The 20,271-nt window shown below is 41.2% G+C and overlaps 1 protein-coding gene across 2 annotated transcripts in view; it reads left to right on the plus strand.

Moving 5' to 3' along the window:
• Nucleotides 1-20,271, plus strand: part of CPQ (carboxypeptidase Q) — a 696,853-nt gene that overhangs the window by 482,097 nt on the left and 194,485 nt on the right. For both annotated transcript variants that reach the window (XM_077493073.1, XM_077493074.1), the window contains exon 5: nt 4,561-4,672. In XM_077493073.1, coding sequence (XP_077349199.1) covers nt 4,561-4,672 — 112 coding nt within the window. The remainder of the gene's footprint in view (nt 1-4,560; nt 4,673-20,271) is intronic.

Here is a 20,271-nt window from a genome sequence, read left to right on the forward strand (position 1 = left end):
TCTGGAGAGTATATTGGGATAAATCTGCATAGAACTATAGATTTTGTTGTTGAGGTGGTATGTTGTCTCGGGCACGCATTGCGGCCTTCAATTTTTCTTTAGCATGGTAACAATGTAGGCGTAAAATAACATTTCTTGGTGTGTGGTCGGGTAGGTAGGCTCGTTTGGGCAGGCAATGTATTCTATCTATGGTGACATCAAGCTCAGTTAACTCTGGGAAGATTTCTTTGAAAAGGGTTGTAGCATATTGTCGCAGGTCTCCCTGCTGAATGGATTCAGGGATAACTCTGATTTTCATATTCCTCCTACTTCTGTCCTCCATATCTTCCATTTTTGATTTTATCTACTCCATCTCATCCTCTTTTCCATCATGGGCGTCAATCAGATAATTTATTGTGCATGAAAACTCCCCCATTTTAGTTTCAATGTGGTCTACTCTATTTTCAACCACCTGTATGTCTTTGTGAAACTTTTGCATACATGACATCATGTCAGCTTGAAGTGTACTGTGCAGAGACTACATGTCTTTTAACACAGTGTCTATAACAGGCTGATTCATGGTGGGGAACTCTTCACACCTGTCAGGGAGCTCCCTGGTATCCTCCCCAGAATCTATGCCCGGCTCAGCCATTGGGCTGCATCCAGAGCCATCCATCCTGAATTTAGCCTTAGCAGGACTGGCTGAGGTGTATTAGGGTAGGATCTGGGGGTCCCGGGGGAGCCGCTATTTTTACTGCTAGAGGCTGACTTGGGCGACAGGGAGTGATTGCTGCAGGCTGGGGTAGAGGATGAGCCGGCACCGTCTTGCCTACCTCCTTGCTGCCGCTTTGCGAAGTTGTCAGTTTCTGTGGCTTCCTGTGCTCCTTTCTTTTCCTCGGCAGCGCCATAGGGGTGTCTGGGTGTAGTTCGACCAGATAGGGTGTTTTAAATGTCTCCTAGTAAGCTGTTTAGTGCCACTGTGTGTGCCTATGTACCAGAGCTCCTCTCTCACACCGCCATTCTGGTCCACGACTAGCCAAGTCCCCCACAGGCTTGTATTTTAATGATAAATGAAATCAATGTTATGCAAATCTGTGTAAAATGTGATTTTTGCATAGAACGCTTCACTTTTCAGACTTTGTGAATCTAACCTGTATATACAATACAATTGGAGATATAGAAAAAGCATCTTCACTCTTTAGGTTGGAAGCAATTACTATATATTGCATAGTAGGAGACATTAACAAAACAAAGAACTGACTGACAAATAAGGAAAGCTATCATATCCTGATTGAAAATATTTTGTTAGATCATTTTTATCTAGATAGCCTTGATTTTAGATGCATAAACGACTTTTAGATTATGTTAAAAAAATGACTTGTGCAAACTCCACAATGTGGCTCGTTATAGAAAATGAAGCAAATTAAGTATTGTGATCATCTCTATAGCAGTATTTTGTGCAGAAGAAATCTGAATGGATGTTACAAGCTGCAGCAACCACCTATTGAGATGTGTTGTCTAATCTGTACAAATTACATTTCATTCATCCACAGGTTATTATTAAGCCTGGAAAATCAATAGCTCTGGAATTAATGTAATACAGATATTTGACATTTAAATTTTTTTGTGCAATTTCTTTTTCTCTTAGGAACATTTCCCAGCATTTCTTATCCTGGTGACTCCTTATCACACCTGATACATAAGTTGTCACCAGAACCAGAAGTGAGGGGATATCTAACCAACAGGGACACAATAACAAAACTTGACAGGTGTTCTAATTTTACCTTTTTCACCCAAAACTTTTATTTTTAGAAATGATTACATACATATTCAACACAAATCAAGTATTTAAAATCTATTTTTTTCTTTGCAGAGACGAGAACATTTGCATACATATTTCAAAATATCTGGTGCTTTAAAGGGTAATGCCTTTAAAATGGCAAATAGAAAAGATAATATAGTGAAAAAATAATATAGTGTATACAATTGCGACTTCTGAAAATGCAATACAATATGGCTACCTGGAGGTGTTCTGTACACAGAATGTGTACAGAACACCCCCAGAAACATTATTTCCTGCTTGTGTGATTGGCTCACCAATTTTCCTAGAGGTCTGCCCTAAGATACAAGTCAGATTTCAGTCATCCCTTGCAACAAAAATGTAATTTATGGTGAGATACTTTCAATAGGAAACCACTAGCTAAAGGGATGCAGACCCAACAGCTTTCCTCATTAGAGCCCTACAGGTGCACAGCTGATTGATAACTATCAAAGCACTCCCATTGGACTCACTTAGCATAGGGGCACAGAGGAACAAACAGTGATTTCTTCAGAATAACAAAAGGTAGGAATCTGCAAACTAAGGCCTCAGACCCCACCAATCTTAACAACTTAAGATCCATCTCTTTACTCCCTTTTGCCTCCAAACTCATTGAACATTTAGTCTACAACCGACTGAGTGACCACCTCATTGAGAATAACCTTCTTGATCCCCTTCAGTCTGGATTTTGTCCACAGCACTCCACTGAAACTGTCCTCCTAAAACTCACAAACGACTTAGTAACATCCAAAACCAATGGTCATTATTCCATACTCTTACTCTTGGGCCTTTTTGCTGCCTTTGATACAGTCAACCTCCCCCTCCTCAAAAAACTCAATTTGCTTGGTCTCCAAGGTTGCACTCTCCGTTGGTTCTAATCTTGCCTATCTCATTGCACCTTCAGTGTCACCTACAACTCCCACTTCCTCTTCTCCAACTCCCCTTTCCGTTGGGGTCCCCCAAGGTTCTGTCCTTGGACCTCTACTATTCTCAATCTACATGTCCTCCCTGGGTCAGCTGATAACCTCCCATGGCTTTCACTACCATTTATATGCCGATGACACCCAAATCTATCTCTCTGCCCCTCAGCTCACCCCATCAATCTCCTCACGCATCACTGATCTACTAACAGACATATCAGCCTGGATGTCAAACCACTTAATCTATCTAAAACTGGGCTCTTAATATTTCCTCCCCGGCATGCCCCTTCCCCTGACTTCTCTGTCAAGATTAATGGCACATCTATCAGTCCGTCCCCGCATGCCAGGGTGCTAGGGGTAACTTAAGACTCTGAACTGTCCTTTCAGGCCCACATACAATCCCTGTCCAAATCATGCCGCCTTAGCCTCTGCAACATTTCCAGAATATGCCCCTTTTTAACTAATGACACCACCAAGCTTCTTATTCACTCCCTGGTCATCTCTCGCCTCGACTACTACAACTCTCTCCTCATTGGATTACCTTTACATAGACTATCCCCCCTTCAGTCCGTAATGAATGCCTCTGCCAGACTCGTACACCTTAACAGCCATTCAGTGTCCTCCATCCCTCTCTGCCAATCCCTCCACTGGCTTCCACTCACCCAATAAATAAAATTCAAAGTACTAACAATAGTTTACAAAGCCATCCACAACTCTGCCCCCAGCTACATCGCTAACCTAGTCCCAAAATACCAACCAGGACGCTCTCTTCAGTCATCCCAAGACCTCCTGCTCTATAGCTCCTTTGTCACCTCCTCCCATGCTCACCTCCAGGATTTCTCCAGAGCTTCTCCCATCCTTTGGAACTCCCTACCCCAATCTGCCCGACTGTCCCCTAATCTATCCATCTTTAGGCGATCCCTGAAAACCCTTCTCTTCAAAGAAGCCTATCCTGCTTCTAACTAACACGGTTTTACTTCCTCCATCAGCTCATCTCCCACAGCTACCGGTATTACCTTTTGTATCAAAAGCTCTAACAAGCAGGGCCCTCTGATTGCTTTTGTACTAAATTGTAATGTAGCTGTAATGTCCGCCCTTGTGTTGTAAAGTGCTGCACAAACTGTTGGCGCTATATAAAACCTGTATAATAATATTAATAATCATCTGCAACAAATGTTTGTTAAAATCCTTGAAATGTACATAGATTGTTTCTCAACAAAAGTGGAGTTAAGATTTAACAGATTCAAAACAGCATGAATCAGATTTTCTAATATCAAACTATTATAATAGCTGTGTAGTTCACATTGATATATTCCCATAAGTCTAGAAAAGTAAGCTCTTCGCCATTTCTGCTACGATCTCCTGGTAGAAAAAAAAGGATTTCTTTAATCAAACACGTACTTATTATCCTCTCTAACAGCATATCTTAAAATAGTTCCTTCTCTGAAACTATGAAACAAGATCTCTGCTAATTTTATGATCTCATGAAGCAACTTGGTGAAAGTTCTGCCCAAATGGCTTTAACAGGCTTATTAAGCATTACACCCACCCAGAGACAGAGTTTCCGGCTGCCTCTGAATCCATTGCCATTCCAGAATAAACATGTCATCCCACCATAAAACCGCTCCAAACATCCACTGCCAGGAACCTTCTACCATATAGTGTAATGTCGCTAACAATTACAGCTATCCATGAATTAAATCCATGTTTATGTGAAAATCATATTAATTTATTTTCCTTCAAAACACATGTTTTCTCACGAATTGATCTGGTGACAAAATATGCAAAAAAGTGTGACATGTAACATTTCTTCTTATGCATTGTATTTAATTTTTGTCTCAGGTCGTGATTATCAGTGGCCATCTGGACAGCTGGGATGTTGGGCAAGGAGCCATGGATGATGGTGGTGGAGCTTTTATCTCATGGGAAGCACTGTCTCTTATTAGAGACCTTGGTAAATATTTATAAATAGTCTGGTCTCCATAGAATATAAAACTTCACAATGTGTTTGTTCAGGTTACTATTTACTCATTACTGGTACAAGAGCCTTGGGTAGTTTGTACATAAGTTAAGTTCACACAAGTTGTGTTTTGAACTATAGTCCCGTAAAGGGAATGAATTATGTGAAACATGTCATAAACTTTAAAACCCAGCCACCTTACCTGATCAACTTCAGTGGTGCAGTCTTTACTTATGCCTATACATACCTATGACCAAATATCTTCTTAGTCCCATTTCAGATCAGTTGAGTAAAGGTCTTTCAAGGAGCCAACACTCAGATAATTTTATTAAAGGTTAAATATACACAAGACCATCTTTTAAGGGGACCCCCCTGGCACCTCTATGTATTGAAACCTAAAATGTTCAGCTTCCTATCGAGCTAAAAAATGAAGACCACTTTTTTTAGGCCCCGTTCATACCTATGCAAATTAGACACGGCTTACGCTGCAGGACATTTCAAAATACATTAATTTTAATGAGGCTGGTTCACATATCAGCGGTGCACTCGCACTCCGCATTGCACAAAAAACGTGTGTGTTTTCTAGGCAGTGCGGTCCAGCTCAGGTGCAAATTCAGGCCCATTATCTTCTATGGGCACGCATCTGATTCGCAGATGTGTTCCGTTGTGAACAGGATAAAATACTGATGCAATCCTGAGCTGATACTGAAGCTATCCTGAACTGATACTGATCAAAAACTGACATGGAACGCTGAACAACTGAGTTTTCGCTTTGCAGGGGAACCTGAGCTTCAATTCGCACCGCACATGTGTGAACCCAGCCTTAAAGATAGGTTTAACTTTTAACACTGTCTCCAGGTCACTTCACCTATACCTCATAATTAAGAAGGTATATGATTTTTTGAAGACTGAAGGCAAGCTGTCATGGTCTGCTCAGAGTAGCTTCTTTGTTTACCCTAACCTTTCCACTTTTTTTCTCTACTGTCATTCCTATTCATCATCACTCCCTGTGGAGATTAGTGGGCTGTGTCTGAAGTTGGCATACATGTGACAAACAAGGCAGAGGGTAAGGCTTGCCATACGTTATACAGTTTTCTTGTTCATATTCCTTTAGATTTACCATGGACACTGTATGCCTGCCTGATTGCAATCAAATGAAAGGGTTTAGGTTTGACCTAATAATTTATGGTTCTGGTAAATCTAAAGGAAAATTGTATATTGTATGGCCAGCCTAAGTTTAATTCTGGGGTCTATAATTTAATGTAATTTTTGATGGAGGGGCCAAGAGATGAGGGCTAGATGGGGGACTAGGGCTAATTAGGAAAAGTGTTACTACAGATTTATTTAAAAGTAGCAATATAACCAAACCAGCTAAACTTGAGAAGGATGCACCATTATGTATGTTACATTTTCTTTGTCAGAAGTTTTTGATGAATTGACACTGAGCTGGTATTGTCAGTTATGAATGCATTTTTTACCAATTAACAAAACTGTACTTATGCATTTTCTGAATTCTCTTTCTGACAAAGATGACCTAAGTAGAAAATGGTAGTAGTAGCTGGATGGTTGTGCATTGACAATTTAGGAGATGAGCATCCTTTGAATGTGTGTGTTAATTGTCCACCTTTTTAAGCAATAATTTTGTGATTTATTTTCATAAATGAAAATGAGAGATATCGGACTGTGGTTGGAATCATATTATTGAATCTTAACACCAGCATACTAAGCTCTTATAAGCATAAAAGTTTATGACTATAAGGTATGGAGGGGAGTGGATGTTTGACATTTGACTTTTAATAGATTTATATTGAAAAAATGTAAAGCTACAAAACATAGTATATGAGAACGTTTTGAAATTGTCAAGAAGATAGACGGCTAGAATGCAGCTGCTGAGAATGTAAAAACATCCAACAGTATATATTCCTTAATAATAAACAAAACTTGTAGCCTGTAGATATCGATGGTGGGGATCAGTAATATTTCTACAGGCTGTGAAACAATAAGCAGGTTCAGACATCAAGTCTGAATCAACAACAAAATTTGCAACAAGGAAATAAGGAAGGAAAGAGGAAGGATGTCCACAGTAGTAGGATGGGAGAGAGAGGTAGGATAAGGAGAATGGGAGTGAGCGTCGGGGATGCCCAAAGCCAGCACCTAATTGTGGACTACTAGAATAAGTTATAGCTCTCCATGGACAATGTCAGATGAGCGTTTTGTATCTACGGGGTCCATATTCGGGAGAATTTATTTTGCGTGTCCAGTAGGACATTTAACAAAGATCCGCTGATGAACTTCCTCAAAAGAAACAAATTGTTTCTTCCAGGCTTTGGCAATGGTTTGTTTTGCTGCTAACAAAATATAGGTCACCAATTTGAATTGAGCTTTACTCAAATCAGGGGGTTTAAGGTGTAATACATACCAAGGATCTCTGGGGAGGGCACGATCAAACAAAGAATGAATGAGCTTAAAAACCTTGGTCCAAATCTGTGTGAGCATGGAACCTGACCACCAGGTGTGTAAAACATCTGGCATTGGGCAGCCATGAAAGAACAGTGCATTATGGGAAGGCTGAAAGTGGGCTATACGTGGTGGGACCAGGTACCATCTGGTAACTTTTTTCTATGCAGACTCCGCAGTATTCACATTAATTGAGCAAGAGGCTATTGTGGCCCAGATTTAAAACCAATCTGCTCTCTCTGGTGCATCGGAGGTCTGTCTCCCACTTGGAAACATAAGCCTGATCGGTGTGGTGGTTGGAAGTATTCAGTTGAGAGTAGAGAATAGAAATCTGCATGGTGGCATATATGTTCAAATAATGAAAGCTGACTTGTAAGGTGTTTGTGAATATGGTGGAGAGCCAGTGTTTTAAGAAGATTTTGTAAGAATCTAAATATTTCTGCAGATGGGACCTGATATTTTTCCCTAATTTCTGCCCAATTATAAATGTTACGGCCATTGAGAAAGAATGGTTGCAAAGAAACTCGTGAAGGTGTTTCCAATGGAAGGCTTCTGGAAACTCCAGTCCAGTAGGAAAAATTGGGCTAACAAGGAAGGGTGAGAGAAGTAAATGTGGCGAAAGCAATTTTCTAAAGTATTTGGTGGAGTCCCAAATAGCAAGGGTATAGCTCATAAGAGGGCTCATAGAAGTGGGTTGAGATATAGGTGGGAGTCAAGGAGTGAACAAACAGCAACTGGGGAGCAACAGAAAGCTTCCAGATCTATCCACAGAGGAGCCTGTCGGGAAGCATATAGAGAGGTCAGCAGGGAAATTTGCTGAAATTAGGGACTCCAAGACCCCCTGCCTTTTGATTTTTTTACATTTCTGTGAATTCACAGATAATCTTCCAACCCTGCTACAAACAATTGGCAGTGTTCATTTGTCTTTATCTTTGTCCTATATCAGATATTCCCAGTAATAAACATAGCTCATATTCCAAATGGCCTAGGTAGGAGACTTAATGCAAATTTTACACATACTGCTGGCAAAAAAAATGTCACATAAAGATGCATTTTCAATCAGCGTCCAAAGACACAGATTCCTTAACAGTGTCATACATTGATGACATAGCAGGATGTTTTTAAGGTACCTAGCAGGAAAATCATTTGCATGCTTCTTCCATTTCCACAGTAACCTGTGTGCAAGTTTTACATATTGGGAGTGACACACAATTTCCAAGTTTTCATAACTGAAATTTATTACTTGCAAAGCTGCCTGGGACTCGGGAAATTGGCTAATGGAAAGAATTTTCTAGTAATGACTATATATGTGCTTTAAAGGGAAAACACCATTGAAATAAAAACAATCACTTTTCTCATACTCAGCACAAACGTTCAATATTTACATTGTACTGAGCTATTTAAGTGTATGCTTTCTGTGGGAAACCTCCCTTTAGAAACTCCATGAATATAACTGCAAAAATAATTGGACGCTCTGGCCTGAAGCTTATTCGTATGGTACAGACAATGAAAATCAAAGCAAATTTTCAACTTAAAGCGGAACTTCAGTCATCCTTTCAACTTTCCATCTAGTAAATCTTCTGCCCTTGATGTTTAACTGGATAGTAAGACATTTTTTTTCTGCCAATAAACACTTTATACAGCCCACTTCCTGTTTCTTGTCTGGTAAAAAGCCTAGGCTTATGACATCATGCACACCTCTCTCACTTTCGTGAGCTTTTGCCAGGGAGGGTGGGGGGATGAGTCATAAGAGGGCCAATGAGAGCTGCAGAGCTGGAGGTGTGTCTCTGTGTGTCTGTGTAAATCCAGGAAGTGAACAGGCAGCAGCTTCAGCTGCCCACAGTTAAAATGGTTGCAGCCAGACTCAGTGAATGAAGATTTCTGCAGCATATTTGGCAAGTACAGAATCACAGTATATATAAAATAATTTGGTTGGAAGGAAGCTTCAGAATGGCAAAGATGTTTCTGTTACAAATTTTCTGAGCAGACTGCAGTTCCTCTTTAACATCAAAAATGTTTTCATTATATTCAAAACATTATATGCCTTATGGGATTTTATGGGATGGGGGGGGGGGGGGGGGGGGTTCTAAACTTACAGTAAGGAAAGTGAAATTCTTTATCACAAAAAATTAAAAAATTAAACCAGAATCAAGAGGGCACACATAAGAGCCTTTCTGCCCCACAAAGGTGACAGCAGGCAGACAGGACATTAACTTAAGAATGTTCAGCAGGTTCTGTCCCCTCCAGCAACCTAAAGGGGTTGTAAACCCTTGAGGTTTTTCACCTTAATGCATTCTAAGGTGAAAACCCTTCTGAAGTGCAAAACCCCCCCCAGAGCCCCCTTTTACTTACCTGAACCTGCTACTGTTAATCAAATCCAGTGACATGGGAGCCGGGGGGCAGGGCCCATGTTCTGCTGTCTGTATCAATGGACGCAGCAGCAGGACTCTGGAGCATACCTGCATGAATGCCCCAATGGAATGCAGCTCTCCATGGGGGCACTCAAGAAGAGAAGGAGCCAGGAGCACCACTGAGGGACCCCAGAAGAGGAAGATCAAAAAAAAACAACTTTACAACACCTTTAACTGCTTGCCGACTGCCTGCCGTCAATTGACGGCCATAGAATGGCACTCCTGCACAAATCGCCGTAGCTGTGCGGCAGTGGCTTTAAGGAGTATAGGAGCCTGCCGTGTCCCTAAGGAGCCGACGCATGTGCCCAGCGCCCTTAATGTCTGCCGGGCACCCACCCACAAATGCTCCTCACAGAGTGAGAACAGGGATTTGTGTGTGTAAAGAGGAGAGGAGACAGATTGTGTGTTCCTAGTATAGGAATAATGATCAGTCTTCTCCCCAAGTCAGTCCCATCCCCCTACAGTTGGAACACACCACGAGGGAACACATTTAACCCCGTGATCGCCCCCTAACATTAACCCCTTCCCTGCCAGTGACATTTATACAGTAATCCATGCATTTTTTATAGCACTGATCACTGTATAAATGTCAATGGTCCCAAAAATGTGACAAAAGTATCCGATCTGTCCGCCACAATGTTGCAGTCCTAATAAAAATCACAGATTGCCATTACTAGTACAAAAATAATAATAAAAATGCCATAAATCTATCCCCTATATGTTGTAATATATGTGTATTATATGTTGATATGGATGTGTGTGTATATATATATATATATATATATATGTGTTTGTGTGTATATATGGGTATATATTTATATGATAAGTATCATATATGTGTGTGTATGTCCATGTATTTTATATATATGGTGTTAGATGGACACATGCAAGATTGACCAGGCCAGATTTCAGTGGACTGACTTGTTGAATGACTTGTCCGAGCCAACTCAATTACACATATCAAAGGGGACTTGTTGACCAAAAGATTAAGGTGGTTTCTGTTAATCTAATTACACACATTGAAGGAAACCTGTTGGTATTAATATGCAAGAATTTAGATTGGGCTATAGGCCTTATTCTATACACCAAAAGGTTGTTAAGGTGGGATCTGTTAATCTAATTACGCATATTGAAGGGAACTTGTTTATGTTTATATGCAAGAATGCAAATTAGGGCAGTTTATGACTACAGCTGTTCACGGCTAGGAGTAATCTTTTGTCACTATGAAAAAAAACACAAGGAGATCAAAGCATTTAATGGAAAGGGCCAATCAAGTTGCTCAGCCATTCAATGCTTAGGATATATAACATGGCAGTCAGTTTTGTTTGTGGTGGTGAAGGCACCAAGGTCTGAGGAAACATGGGGATCTGAATATTTACTATATTGATAAGATTTACTCTGTTGGATTGGGTCATCTGTTGCAAGACTTTGTTCTGTATTGGAAGTCAATAAAGTGCATCTCTCTGGAAGAATTGGGTTGCTGCGGAAGAGTACTTATAATAACAAATTAATCATCTAACCACCACTATATATATAATATATCACTACACTATATTGTAGACAATATAACTTTTGCGCAAACTAATCAATATATGCTTATTGCAATTTTTTTTACCAAAAATATGTAGAATATATATTGGCTTAAACTGATGCTATTTTAATTTGGAATATTTATTATAGCAAAAATAAAAAAATATTGTTTTTTTTTTCAAAATTGTTACTCTTCTTTTGTTTAAAGCACAAAAAGTAAAAACTGCAGAGGTGATCAAATACCACCAAAAGAAATCTCTATTTGTGGGGAAAAAAGGGACATACATTTGTTTGGGTACAATGTCGCATGACCAGGCATTTGTCAGTTAGAGCAACACAGTGCCGTATCACAAAAGATGGCTTGGTAAGGAAGGGGGTAAATCCTTTCTTGGCTGAAGTGGTTAATATAGTACATGGATAATGAGAACGGGATACCAATAAAAACTGCTTTATTGTAATGTAGACAGATGCAGTCACAGGAATGAATGGAAGGATAACATGTTTCACACATATTGTGCTTAGTCATAAGCACAAGGTTAGGTTATGACTAAGCACAAGATGTGTGAAACATGTTATCCTTCCATTCATTCCTGTGACTGCATCTGTCTACATTACAATAAAGCAGTTTTTATTGGTATCCTGTTGGGGTGTGCGGCTGCCTATTCCAAGTTTCTTTGTTGTGGTGGTGGACCAGGCCAGCACATGTGGGGTTACCTGCTGTAGGATCTCCTCAGCTCACCTGGAGCAGCGATTTCTCCTCTGCCTTGCTGCCTTCAAAATCCCACCCAGCTGGACAGGTCATTGAAATAAATGGGCACCATTAAGCTCACACATAAGTATTGCTCTTAAGAGTTTAGGTGGAGTCTGTGTGGCCTGGGTGGGTAGACTAGGGAAAAGTTTTGGGGCAGCAAGGTAAGACATAGAGATTGCTAGGGGAGGAGGACAGAGTAGAAAAGGATAAATACATTAATAGTTACCTGCACATGTGCTAGAACTGTGCCTTCATGAAGCTCCTCCCCTACTGCCAAGCCCTTTTCTACTGAGTCTTGGTTGGCCTAGTAAAGCTAAATGCAATGAAAGTAAAGATGATGGAAGTAACATAAAAATACTGTTGCTGTACAGTTTATAGGTATGGATTTCAATTTAGAATACATATATTCTGCGTTGTAACCATAGTAGAAAAAAAATATACCTAACCCTGTTAATAGCTGGAACAATTTTATCCATTTATCTATTGTCATTTAACCTGAGAAACATACACAGATTTTATTTAAAGCTGAAGAAAGGACTCTGGTGTAAATGCTTCAAAAATCAAGAGTCCTTTTATGTCTAGGGACTTCTGACTTTTCATCTATATATAAAGTGTGAAAGTTTGTGCTAGCAGTGGGCTTTTCAACATCAAAGATGTGCAAATAATTCCAGAAATACCTTTCCCTGGTTAAAAAGAGTTGAGATAACATACATCAATGTTTCTTCTTTGGAACCAGCTCCATGGCTGATACTTGGTGTTTATGTAGTGCCCTGAACTGAAAAGAGACCAGAACTTTTTTCAGGCAAAGAGGATTTTATGATCCCATACAGAGAATCTTAATTCACTGCACATTGTCTTCTTGGCTGACAAAGAGAAATTATCTTCTGTCCCATGGGTTTGCCTCGCCCATCATATATTTCTTAATAAGCCAGACTGCAAAAAGAATGTGCATAAATGCATGTGAAAATGGAATGTGACAGAAGATAGATAACATATCTTAGCCCATGCTGGGACTAAACATGAGAAGATGAGACTTGGAAAGGGGTGAATGTGTTTTTTTATTTTTTTATTATACCATTAGTTAAATATACTTATCCTAAATAACTTGAACTTTGCTAGGATAGTGTTTCAGCTAAGTATGTGAATATAAGTACAGTTCATACCAGGGTCCATTCGCTCATATGTCCTCTAAACTAGAGATGCTAAACCATTCACAGTAGGGCAACTTGGGAAAGATTTTCTGGGACCCCAATTGACAGTCTACCAGTGTTTTGAGAGTGTTAATCGTTAAATAATGTAGAATAACATATCCAACCATCTGAAAATGCAAAATAATCATTTTTAGATCCATCATGGGTCCTCAATCAAGTTAAGACCCCTGTGTTGCATAGAGAAGTATGATTCTTCTTCTTCTGTAAATCTGAGCAACTGTCAATACATAGGCATTGAATATACAGTTCATGCATATCTGGTAGTGCAGGGGTCACAAGGGTAAATGAGTCTTAGCCTGGAAGGAGGTGACCCCCCCCCCCCCCCCCCGCCCCACAGACACTATGCTCAAACCACTTCTAAGATATTCAGGTATGACTAGTTAGTATGGCAGGTTCATTTGTTAGAGTGGCACAGATTTTACTAGTCAAGTTGTATTTAAAAAGGATTTTACTGGGGGCATGACCAGCAGCTGTTGCACATTGTTGGAGCTCTCCGTCTAGCGCTTCTCCAAGGCTCTCCTACAATAGTAGGGGTCTGTAGCAAATTCTAACTTCACTTTTTTCAATCCCTTGTACTAGACAGTCATTGTGGGAAAATTAGAAGGGAAAGAAGGGCAGTAGACCACCACCACAAAAGATGTAGTTCTCAATTGTCAACTGACTGTAGCCCAGCAAAATCAAAGCCCAGCACAGAGGACAACAGCAGCATCCACACAGTGCACAGGTGACAGAAAACAATACTTCCCTAGATGACACCAGGAAACGCATAGATCCTGTAGCTGACCCCTACACATCTGGTCAGCCCATATTGGATACGATTCTTAAATACATGTCTGTCTCCTTATTGGGCTGTCTTCATAAGGTTAGGTTTTTTTTTATGCACCAAATCAAAGAGGAGTTACAGGACATTGCAAGAAAGGGTCAGCCATGCTGAACATGAAATGGGCTAATATGCTGAGGCTCACAGGGGATGGTTTACTAAAATTACAGAGTGCAAAATGTGGTGCAGCTATGCATGGTGGGCAATCAGCTTCTAACTTCAGCTATTTCAATTAAGCTTTCACAAAAAAACTGGACGCTGACTGATTACTATGCATAACTGCACTAGATTTTACAATCTCCAGTTTGAGTAAATCAACCCCACAATGTCTTAGCTGATTCACACAATGAGACATCTTGAGCATAGACCACTCCACAATAACATTACAAATTCCAGACCAATTTCTCTTTAAAGCGGAGTTCCACCCACTTTTACAACTTGATCCTAAAGTAAAAACCACCCCTCGTTTTTGGAGAACTATTTTTCTTTTCTTACATCAGGGGACACAGAGCCATAGTAATTACTATGTGGGTTATATCAGACCCTAAGGTGCTAGACACTGGCATGCCTCTTAAGGTGTGTACTTCCCCCATATAACCCCTCCCATTACTGGGAGTCCTCATTTTTTCCGCCAGTGTGTAAGGTGTTGGGCACGCGTAAAGATGTGCTGTGCGGAGCTCCATGGGCAGTAATCCTTTGAGAGCCAGCCATGGTGACCGGATCCGTTCTGATGTAATCCGAAGAAACAAGGTTTTGCTTGGGAATGCTTCTGTTTGAGAGCTGGGCCCTGGAATCCAGTACTTTTTTGGTAGTGAGGCCATAAAGTTTTACTGGCAGGGTCCTGTTGCAGGTCCAGGATTGTGGGTTAACCTGAGAGTTCCCCGGTTCCTGAAGGTTTCCTTTAAGGTCTCTGAGCGTACTGTGAAGGGTGAAGATTGTTTTTTTATCTCTGATAAAACCCTGCTGCGAGGATAAGGTAGGGGAGATTTTCTCAGGAATTTCTCCTTCTGTGTATTGTGTTGTCATGTCTGTGTCACCACTGGGGGCTGTATTGAGCACTCACCATTCTGATGCTGGAAACAGAAGCCTTCACTCTCCTCTCCTTCAGCTGGCTCAGACCCTCTGGTAAGAAAAAGGGGGGTCTGATCTCTTCCTGTGCCCCCAGATTGGCGTTTTTTTTCTTATTTGCATGCCAGACCAGCTGTCTTGCTCTTTAAAAAAAAAAGCAAAAACATTTTTCTTGAGAGCAGGCCGCGGCCGCTCAAAAGAGTGGAGGATTTACCCCCCGCCATGCTGCAGGATGCCGCGCGAGAAAATCAGCTGCTTTTTGAAAAAGGAAGGGGGGTGTGGCTAATGGCACTGGACACCGGCCACACGTGCAGGAAGTGTTTTAAAGCATTGGGAGAGAAGCTGCTGCCTGGCGGTGGAGGGGACAGAGCAGAGAAGTTGGCTGGTCAGGTTGGGTGACACAGGCATTTCCCTTTGACAACATTGTACTTTAAAAGGCTAGGATTAATAGCAGTTATTGTACTGTACTATAGCCTAGCAAATTTGCATTCTTTTGCTGGTAGTGCCTCTGCTTTGTGCTGTAAGCTATGAGTGGCAAAGGGACCAGGAACTCCTCTAAGCGTTCTAAGGGGTCAGTGGTATACAACAAGCTGAAAACCCTTTCCAAAAGAATGTCATACACCCCTGAGAGGTATATGGCTAGTCAGATGAGCTGTCAAGGGTAGAACACTTCAGTCTCTGTATATATCATACAAACTGTTTTTTTTCTTCTACCATTAAAGGTGCAGGAGGCTGGGAATCAGGTAGATCTTCGCAAATATCAGAAGATACTTATTTTTCCTCTTCGGAGGATCCTAACAGGGAGGGAGTAGCCTCACAAGTCAGTTGTTTGTCTACTCCCTTACTTAACCCTTTTGTTGCCTGCAGCATGGGCTCTTGAGGTATCTACCTCTAAGGTTCATTGTGAACCTCCCCCACCTGGGAATGTTTTTTTCCTATTCATGCATAGCTTATGTATTCTGAATGGGAACATTTCTATGAAGAAATGGGGGGTTACATCTATTGATGCTACAATCACCTCAGTGAGCAGAGTCTCGCATGTCCAGTGGATGATGCACCGATGTTAAAGGGTCCAGCAAATTAAGGTTGGGACTTTTAAAGACAAGATATCTTTTGCAGTTCTTGCTGCAATTGGTGTATCTCAGTCCATTAACCCTTTAAAGTCTGCTCCACTATTTTGGTGGAGCACATTTTAAGTCACGCTAATTCGTTGAAAAATGTGGACTTCTAAGGGTTAAGGAACAGTTTGTGAGATACCTGAAATTCTGCCTGATCAGCAGGCCCGGCAATGGGCAGATGTATCTGACACACTGTGTCTCACAGATACTATGAAAGACTCTATTATTTAAGCCTTATGGCTTATACTTGGACTAGTGCATTCTCGCAGAGTTCCGTGGCTGAAATATTGATCAGCCGAAGCACCATGTGAAAACTCTTAGCCAGTTTGTGTCCTTTCCTGGGGTATGGCTATTTAGAGTGGATAAGTACATCCAAAAGGGTAAAGCTCTCTTTACCAGTAAAAGGAGGTTCAAACATTTCTTCTTTAATTGTTCTGCCTCTCCTATGCCTGGGGCATCTGCCTTTAGGCAGTCTCGACGGTCTCAATTGTCAGATCCCCAAGGGCAGCACCAGGATCTTGGGGGCAGAAAGCCCATAAAGCAGAATGCTAAAGCCTTCTCATGAAGAATCACCCCCACTCGTTTGGGTGAGGGGAAAGGTCCTGCAATTCTCAAAGTCTGGCAGGAACAATTTCAAGAGTAGAAGGATTGCTGCAATTTTTTCTCTAGGTTACGACTAGAGTTCCAGGAGCCTGGATGGCTCCAGTCGACTTTGATCTGAGGGTCCGGGGGTCTTGCCCCTGTTTAGGTAATGCCTGTGGGGTCCTTGGGCTACTGATGCGGCATTCTTTATGCAAGAGTTTCCGTCTCCTCAGAGAATGTTCCTAAGGATGCAGAGAAAAAAAAGAAGTCTCTCTCTTTCTGGCTCTGGATCAGCTGTTATCCCAGTCGGTGATATCAGAGGTTCCCTTAGTAGAACAGGGGGTTTTGGCTTAAACATTTTAAGGTTCCAGAACTAAACAAAGAGGTAAGACCCATTCTAGATCTCGAAGATCTGAATTGGCACATTAAACATCCGATCCTTTCATAATTTGATCGGCTGTGTCCATCCTGCAAGGAGGGGAGTTGCATATCTCCATGTGCCAAAGTTACCAGAAATCTCTGCGGTTTCAAATATAAAATTCTTTTTTCAGTTGTGGCCCTGCCATTCGGCTTAGCCACAGCACCACGAGTGTTCTGAAAGATTCTGCCACCTCCTTCAGCCAGGTTAAGAGCTCAAGGCATAAGGGTCCTAGCCTGTTAGAAGATCTACTTTTAATAGATCATTCAGTCTCAGGTCTAAAACCAGAGTCTGATCTCAGTCGTACAGTGCCTTGCGAAAGTATTTGGCCCCCTTGAACTTTTCAACCTTTTGCCACATTTCAGGCTTCAAACATAAAGATATAACATTTAAATTTTTTTGTGAAGAATCGCCAAGTGGGACACAATTGTGAAGTGGAACGAAATCTATTGGATAATTTAAACTTTTTTAGCGAATAAAAAACTGAAAAGTGGTGCATGCAAAATTATTCGGCCCCTTTAGTTTAAAGCCGGATTTTGATACAAAAAGATTTCCCAAGCTTTAAACATCCCAAGGAGCACTGTGCAAGCGATCATTTTGAAATGGAAGGAGTATCAGACCACTGCAAATCTACCAAGACCTGGCCGTCTCTCAACTTTCAGCTCAGACAAGGAGAAGACTGATCAGAGATGCAGCCAAGAGGCCCATGATCACTCTGGATGAACTGCAGAGAACTACAGCTGAGGTGGGAGAGTCTGTCCATAGGACAACAATCAGTCGTACACTGCACAAATCTGGCCTTTATGGAAGAGTGGCAAGAAGAAAGCCATTTCTCAAAGATATCCATAAAAAGTCTTGTCTAAAGTTTGCCACAAGCCACCTGGGAGACACACCAAACATGTGGAAGAATTTGCTCTGGTCAGATGAAACCAAAATCAAACTTTTTGCCCAAAATGTAAAACGATATGTTTGGCGTTAAAGCAACACAGCTCATCACCCTCAACACACCATCCCCACTGTCAAACATGGTGGTGGCAGCATCATGGTTTGGGCCTGCTTTTCTTCAGCAGGGACAGGGAAGATGGTTAAAATTGAGGGGAAGATGGATGCAGCCAAATACAGGACCATTCTGGATGAAAACCTGTTGGAGTCTGCAAAAGACCTGAAACTGGGACGGAGATTTATCTTCCAACAGGACAATGATCCCAAACATACAGCAAAATCTACAAAGGAATGGGGTTCACAAATAAACGTATCCAGGTGTTAGAATGGCCAAGTCAAAGTCCAGACCTGAATCCAATCGAGAATCTGTGGAAAGAGCTGAAAACTGCTGTTCACAAACGCTCTGAGCACTGCATTTTGGGAGACATCACATTCCCAGAAGCACTACATTTTTACCAAGCATATAAGCGCGTAAGTGTGTATGCAGAAATGTTAATTTAATGTGCACATTACTGCGTGGATAGTCGCACATTCTCATTGGTGCCATTTTTTAGACCTGTTGATAGCTTTATGTATGTTAAAACGGAATTAAACTCCCTCAACTCTGCCAATGAAATGCTCAACCTTGCAGAGAAAGCTAAAACAAGGCTTGGTAATTGGACAATAAATTAATATTTAGTAGCTTACTTTGTAAATTTGTACTCTGATGATGTCACAAGGGGTCGGTGCCACCAGGTGACATTGATGGGTGGCCCCATCTCTTAGCTATTTAAGAAATGTCACACGGCAGAACAGGCAGACCGTTGGAGCGTTTGTCGTGAGCAGAGCTTTTTTTCAGTTTTCTTTTTTCGGGTCCGGTGGTGGCAGTGGGCATCGTGATTGACGATGGATCTACATCGGAGGATTTTTTTTTTTAGGACTTGTTAAAAACTCTTGTATTGTCTTTATTCATGTCTACACTTTTTTGGTGAATGGGTAGGGGTACTATGTACCCTATACTCATTCATATAGGTAGGGTGGTTGGATCTGGGGGCACCTTTGTTAAAGGGGGCTTCCAGATTCTGATAAGCTCCCCACCCGCAGACCCCCATAGCCCAGGGTTGTGGGAAAGAGGCCCTTGTCCCAAAGCACCCTCCCATGTTTAGGGCATGTGGCCTGGTATGGTTCAGGAGGGGAGGGGGGGCACTTGCTCGCCCCCTCCCTTTCCTGACATGCCAGGCTGCATGCTCGGATCAGGGTTTAGTATGGATTTTGGGGGGCACCCCACACCATTTTTTCCCAACCTTTTTTTTTTCCCGGCAATTCTTTTTTTTTTATTATTTTCGCTGATGACTCATCTGTTGTTAAGGACACGGCAGCTGGCTTCCGGCCCGCTCCTTAGCAATCGGCTATGCAGTGCATTAAGGTGAAGAAAGAAAACGCAATCTGCTGCAGGAAAAAAAGTTCCTGACCCTTTCAAAAAACACATCGGCTGTAAAATGTATAGATGTGAGCGTGTACCATAGGAAACCAGGTTAAACTGAAAAATACACTAAAAAATGCATAAGCGTGAACATAAGGTCATAGTGATATCGGGGCGTGCTGTGCAGAATTCAAACCCTGCCTGAAAGTTAAAAAAAAATAAAATTTAATTCAGCTTTAACAAATGAAGTTGAAAGTCCAATTAGTTTAGGTAGGATCTCACTGTGCACTACTGCTAGAGCCATGAATGAATTCCAGCTGTAATAGTGGAAAAGACAAAGAACTGTTTAGACTTTGGCCTCCAGCAGCCATTTTGTTCAATCACGGACTGAATAGTTTTGTGAAAGCCAATGCTTTGAAGCAGGAACTAACTCAGATGTTTCCACTTTTTATTTACATATGGAGCATTCATTCAGTCCAGTATAAGCATTACACAGGAACTGTACTCAGCTACAATTTTATAATTCTCTTCCTGTAAACATCCAGGCTAGTTATACGAAGGTAGAAGAGATTGAAATGTAAGATGGCATCACAAATGACTGGAAGTAATTGAGCAATGTTTTTCCTCGTATGTGTAAATCTGATTTGGGTTTATTTACCGGGCAGAAAGGTTACACTGTACAAACAGCAGCCTGAAACTGTGTTGAAATTAGATATACCAATAGACAGAAAACTTTTGGAATAAACCTTCAACAAGTTCACCAGAGCTGTTTAAAGCTGCACTTCAGGCAAACGGATATATATAGCAGAAATACAAGTATGTCAACTACCAATGTATTTGTGAAAAATGTATACCAATAATGGTGCCCTGTGGAAATGAGAAC

The sequence above is a fragment of the Lithobates pipiens genome, unplaced genomic scaffold (assembly GCF_037356315.1).
Source record: "Lithobates pipiens isolate NorthernLeopardFrog02 unplaced genomic scaffold, aLitPip1_a1.2 Scaffold_19, whole genome shotgun sequence".
NCBI lineage: Eukaryota > Metazoa > Chordata > Amphibia > Anura > Ranidae > Lithobates > Lithobates pipiens.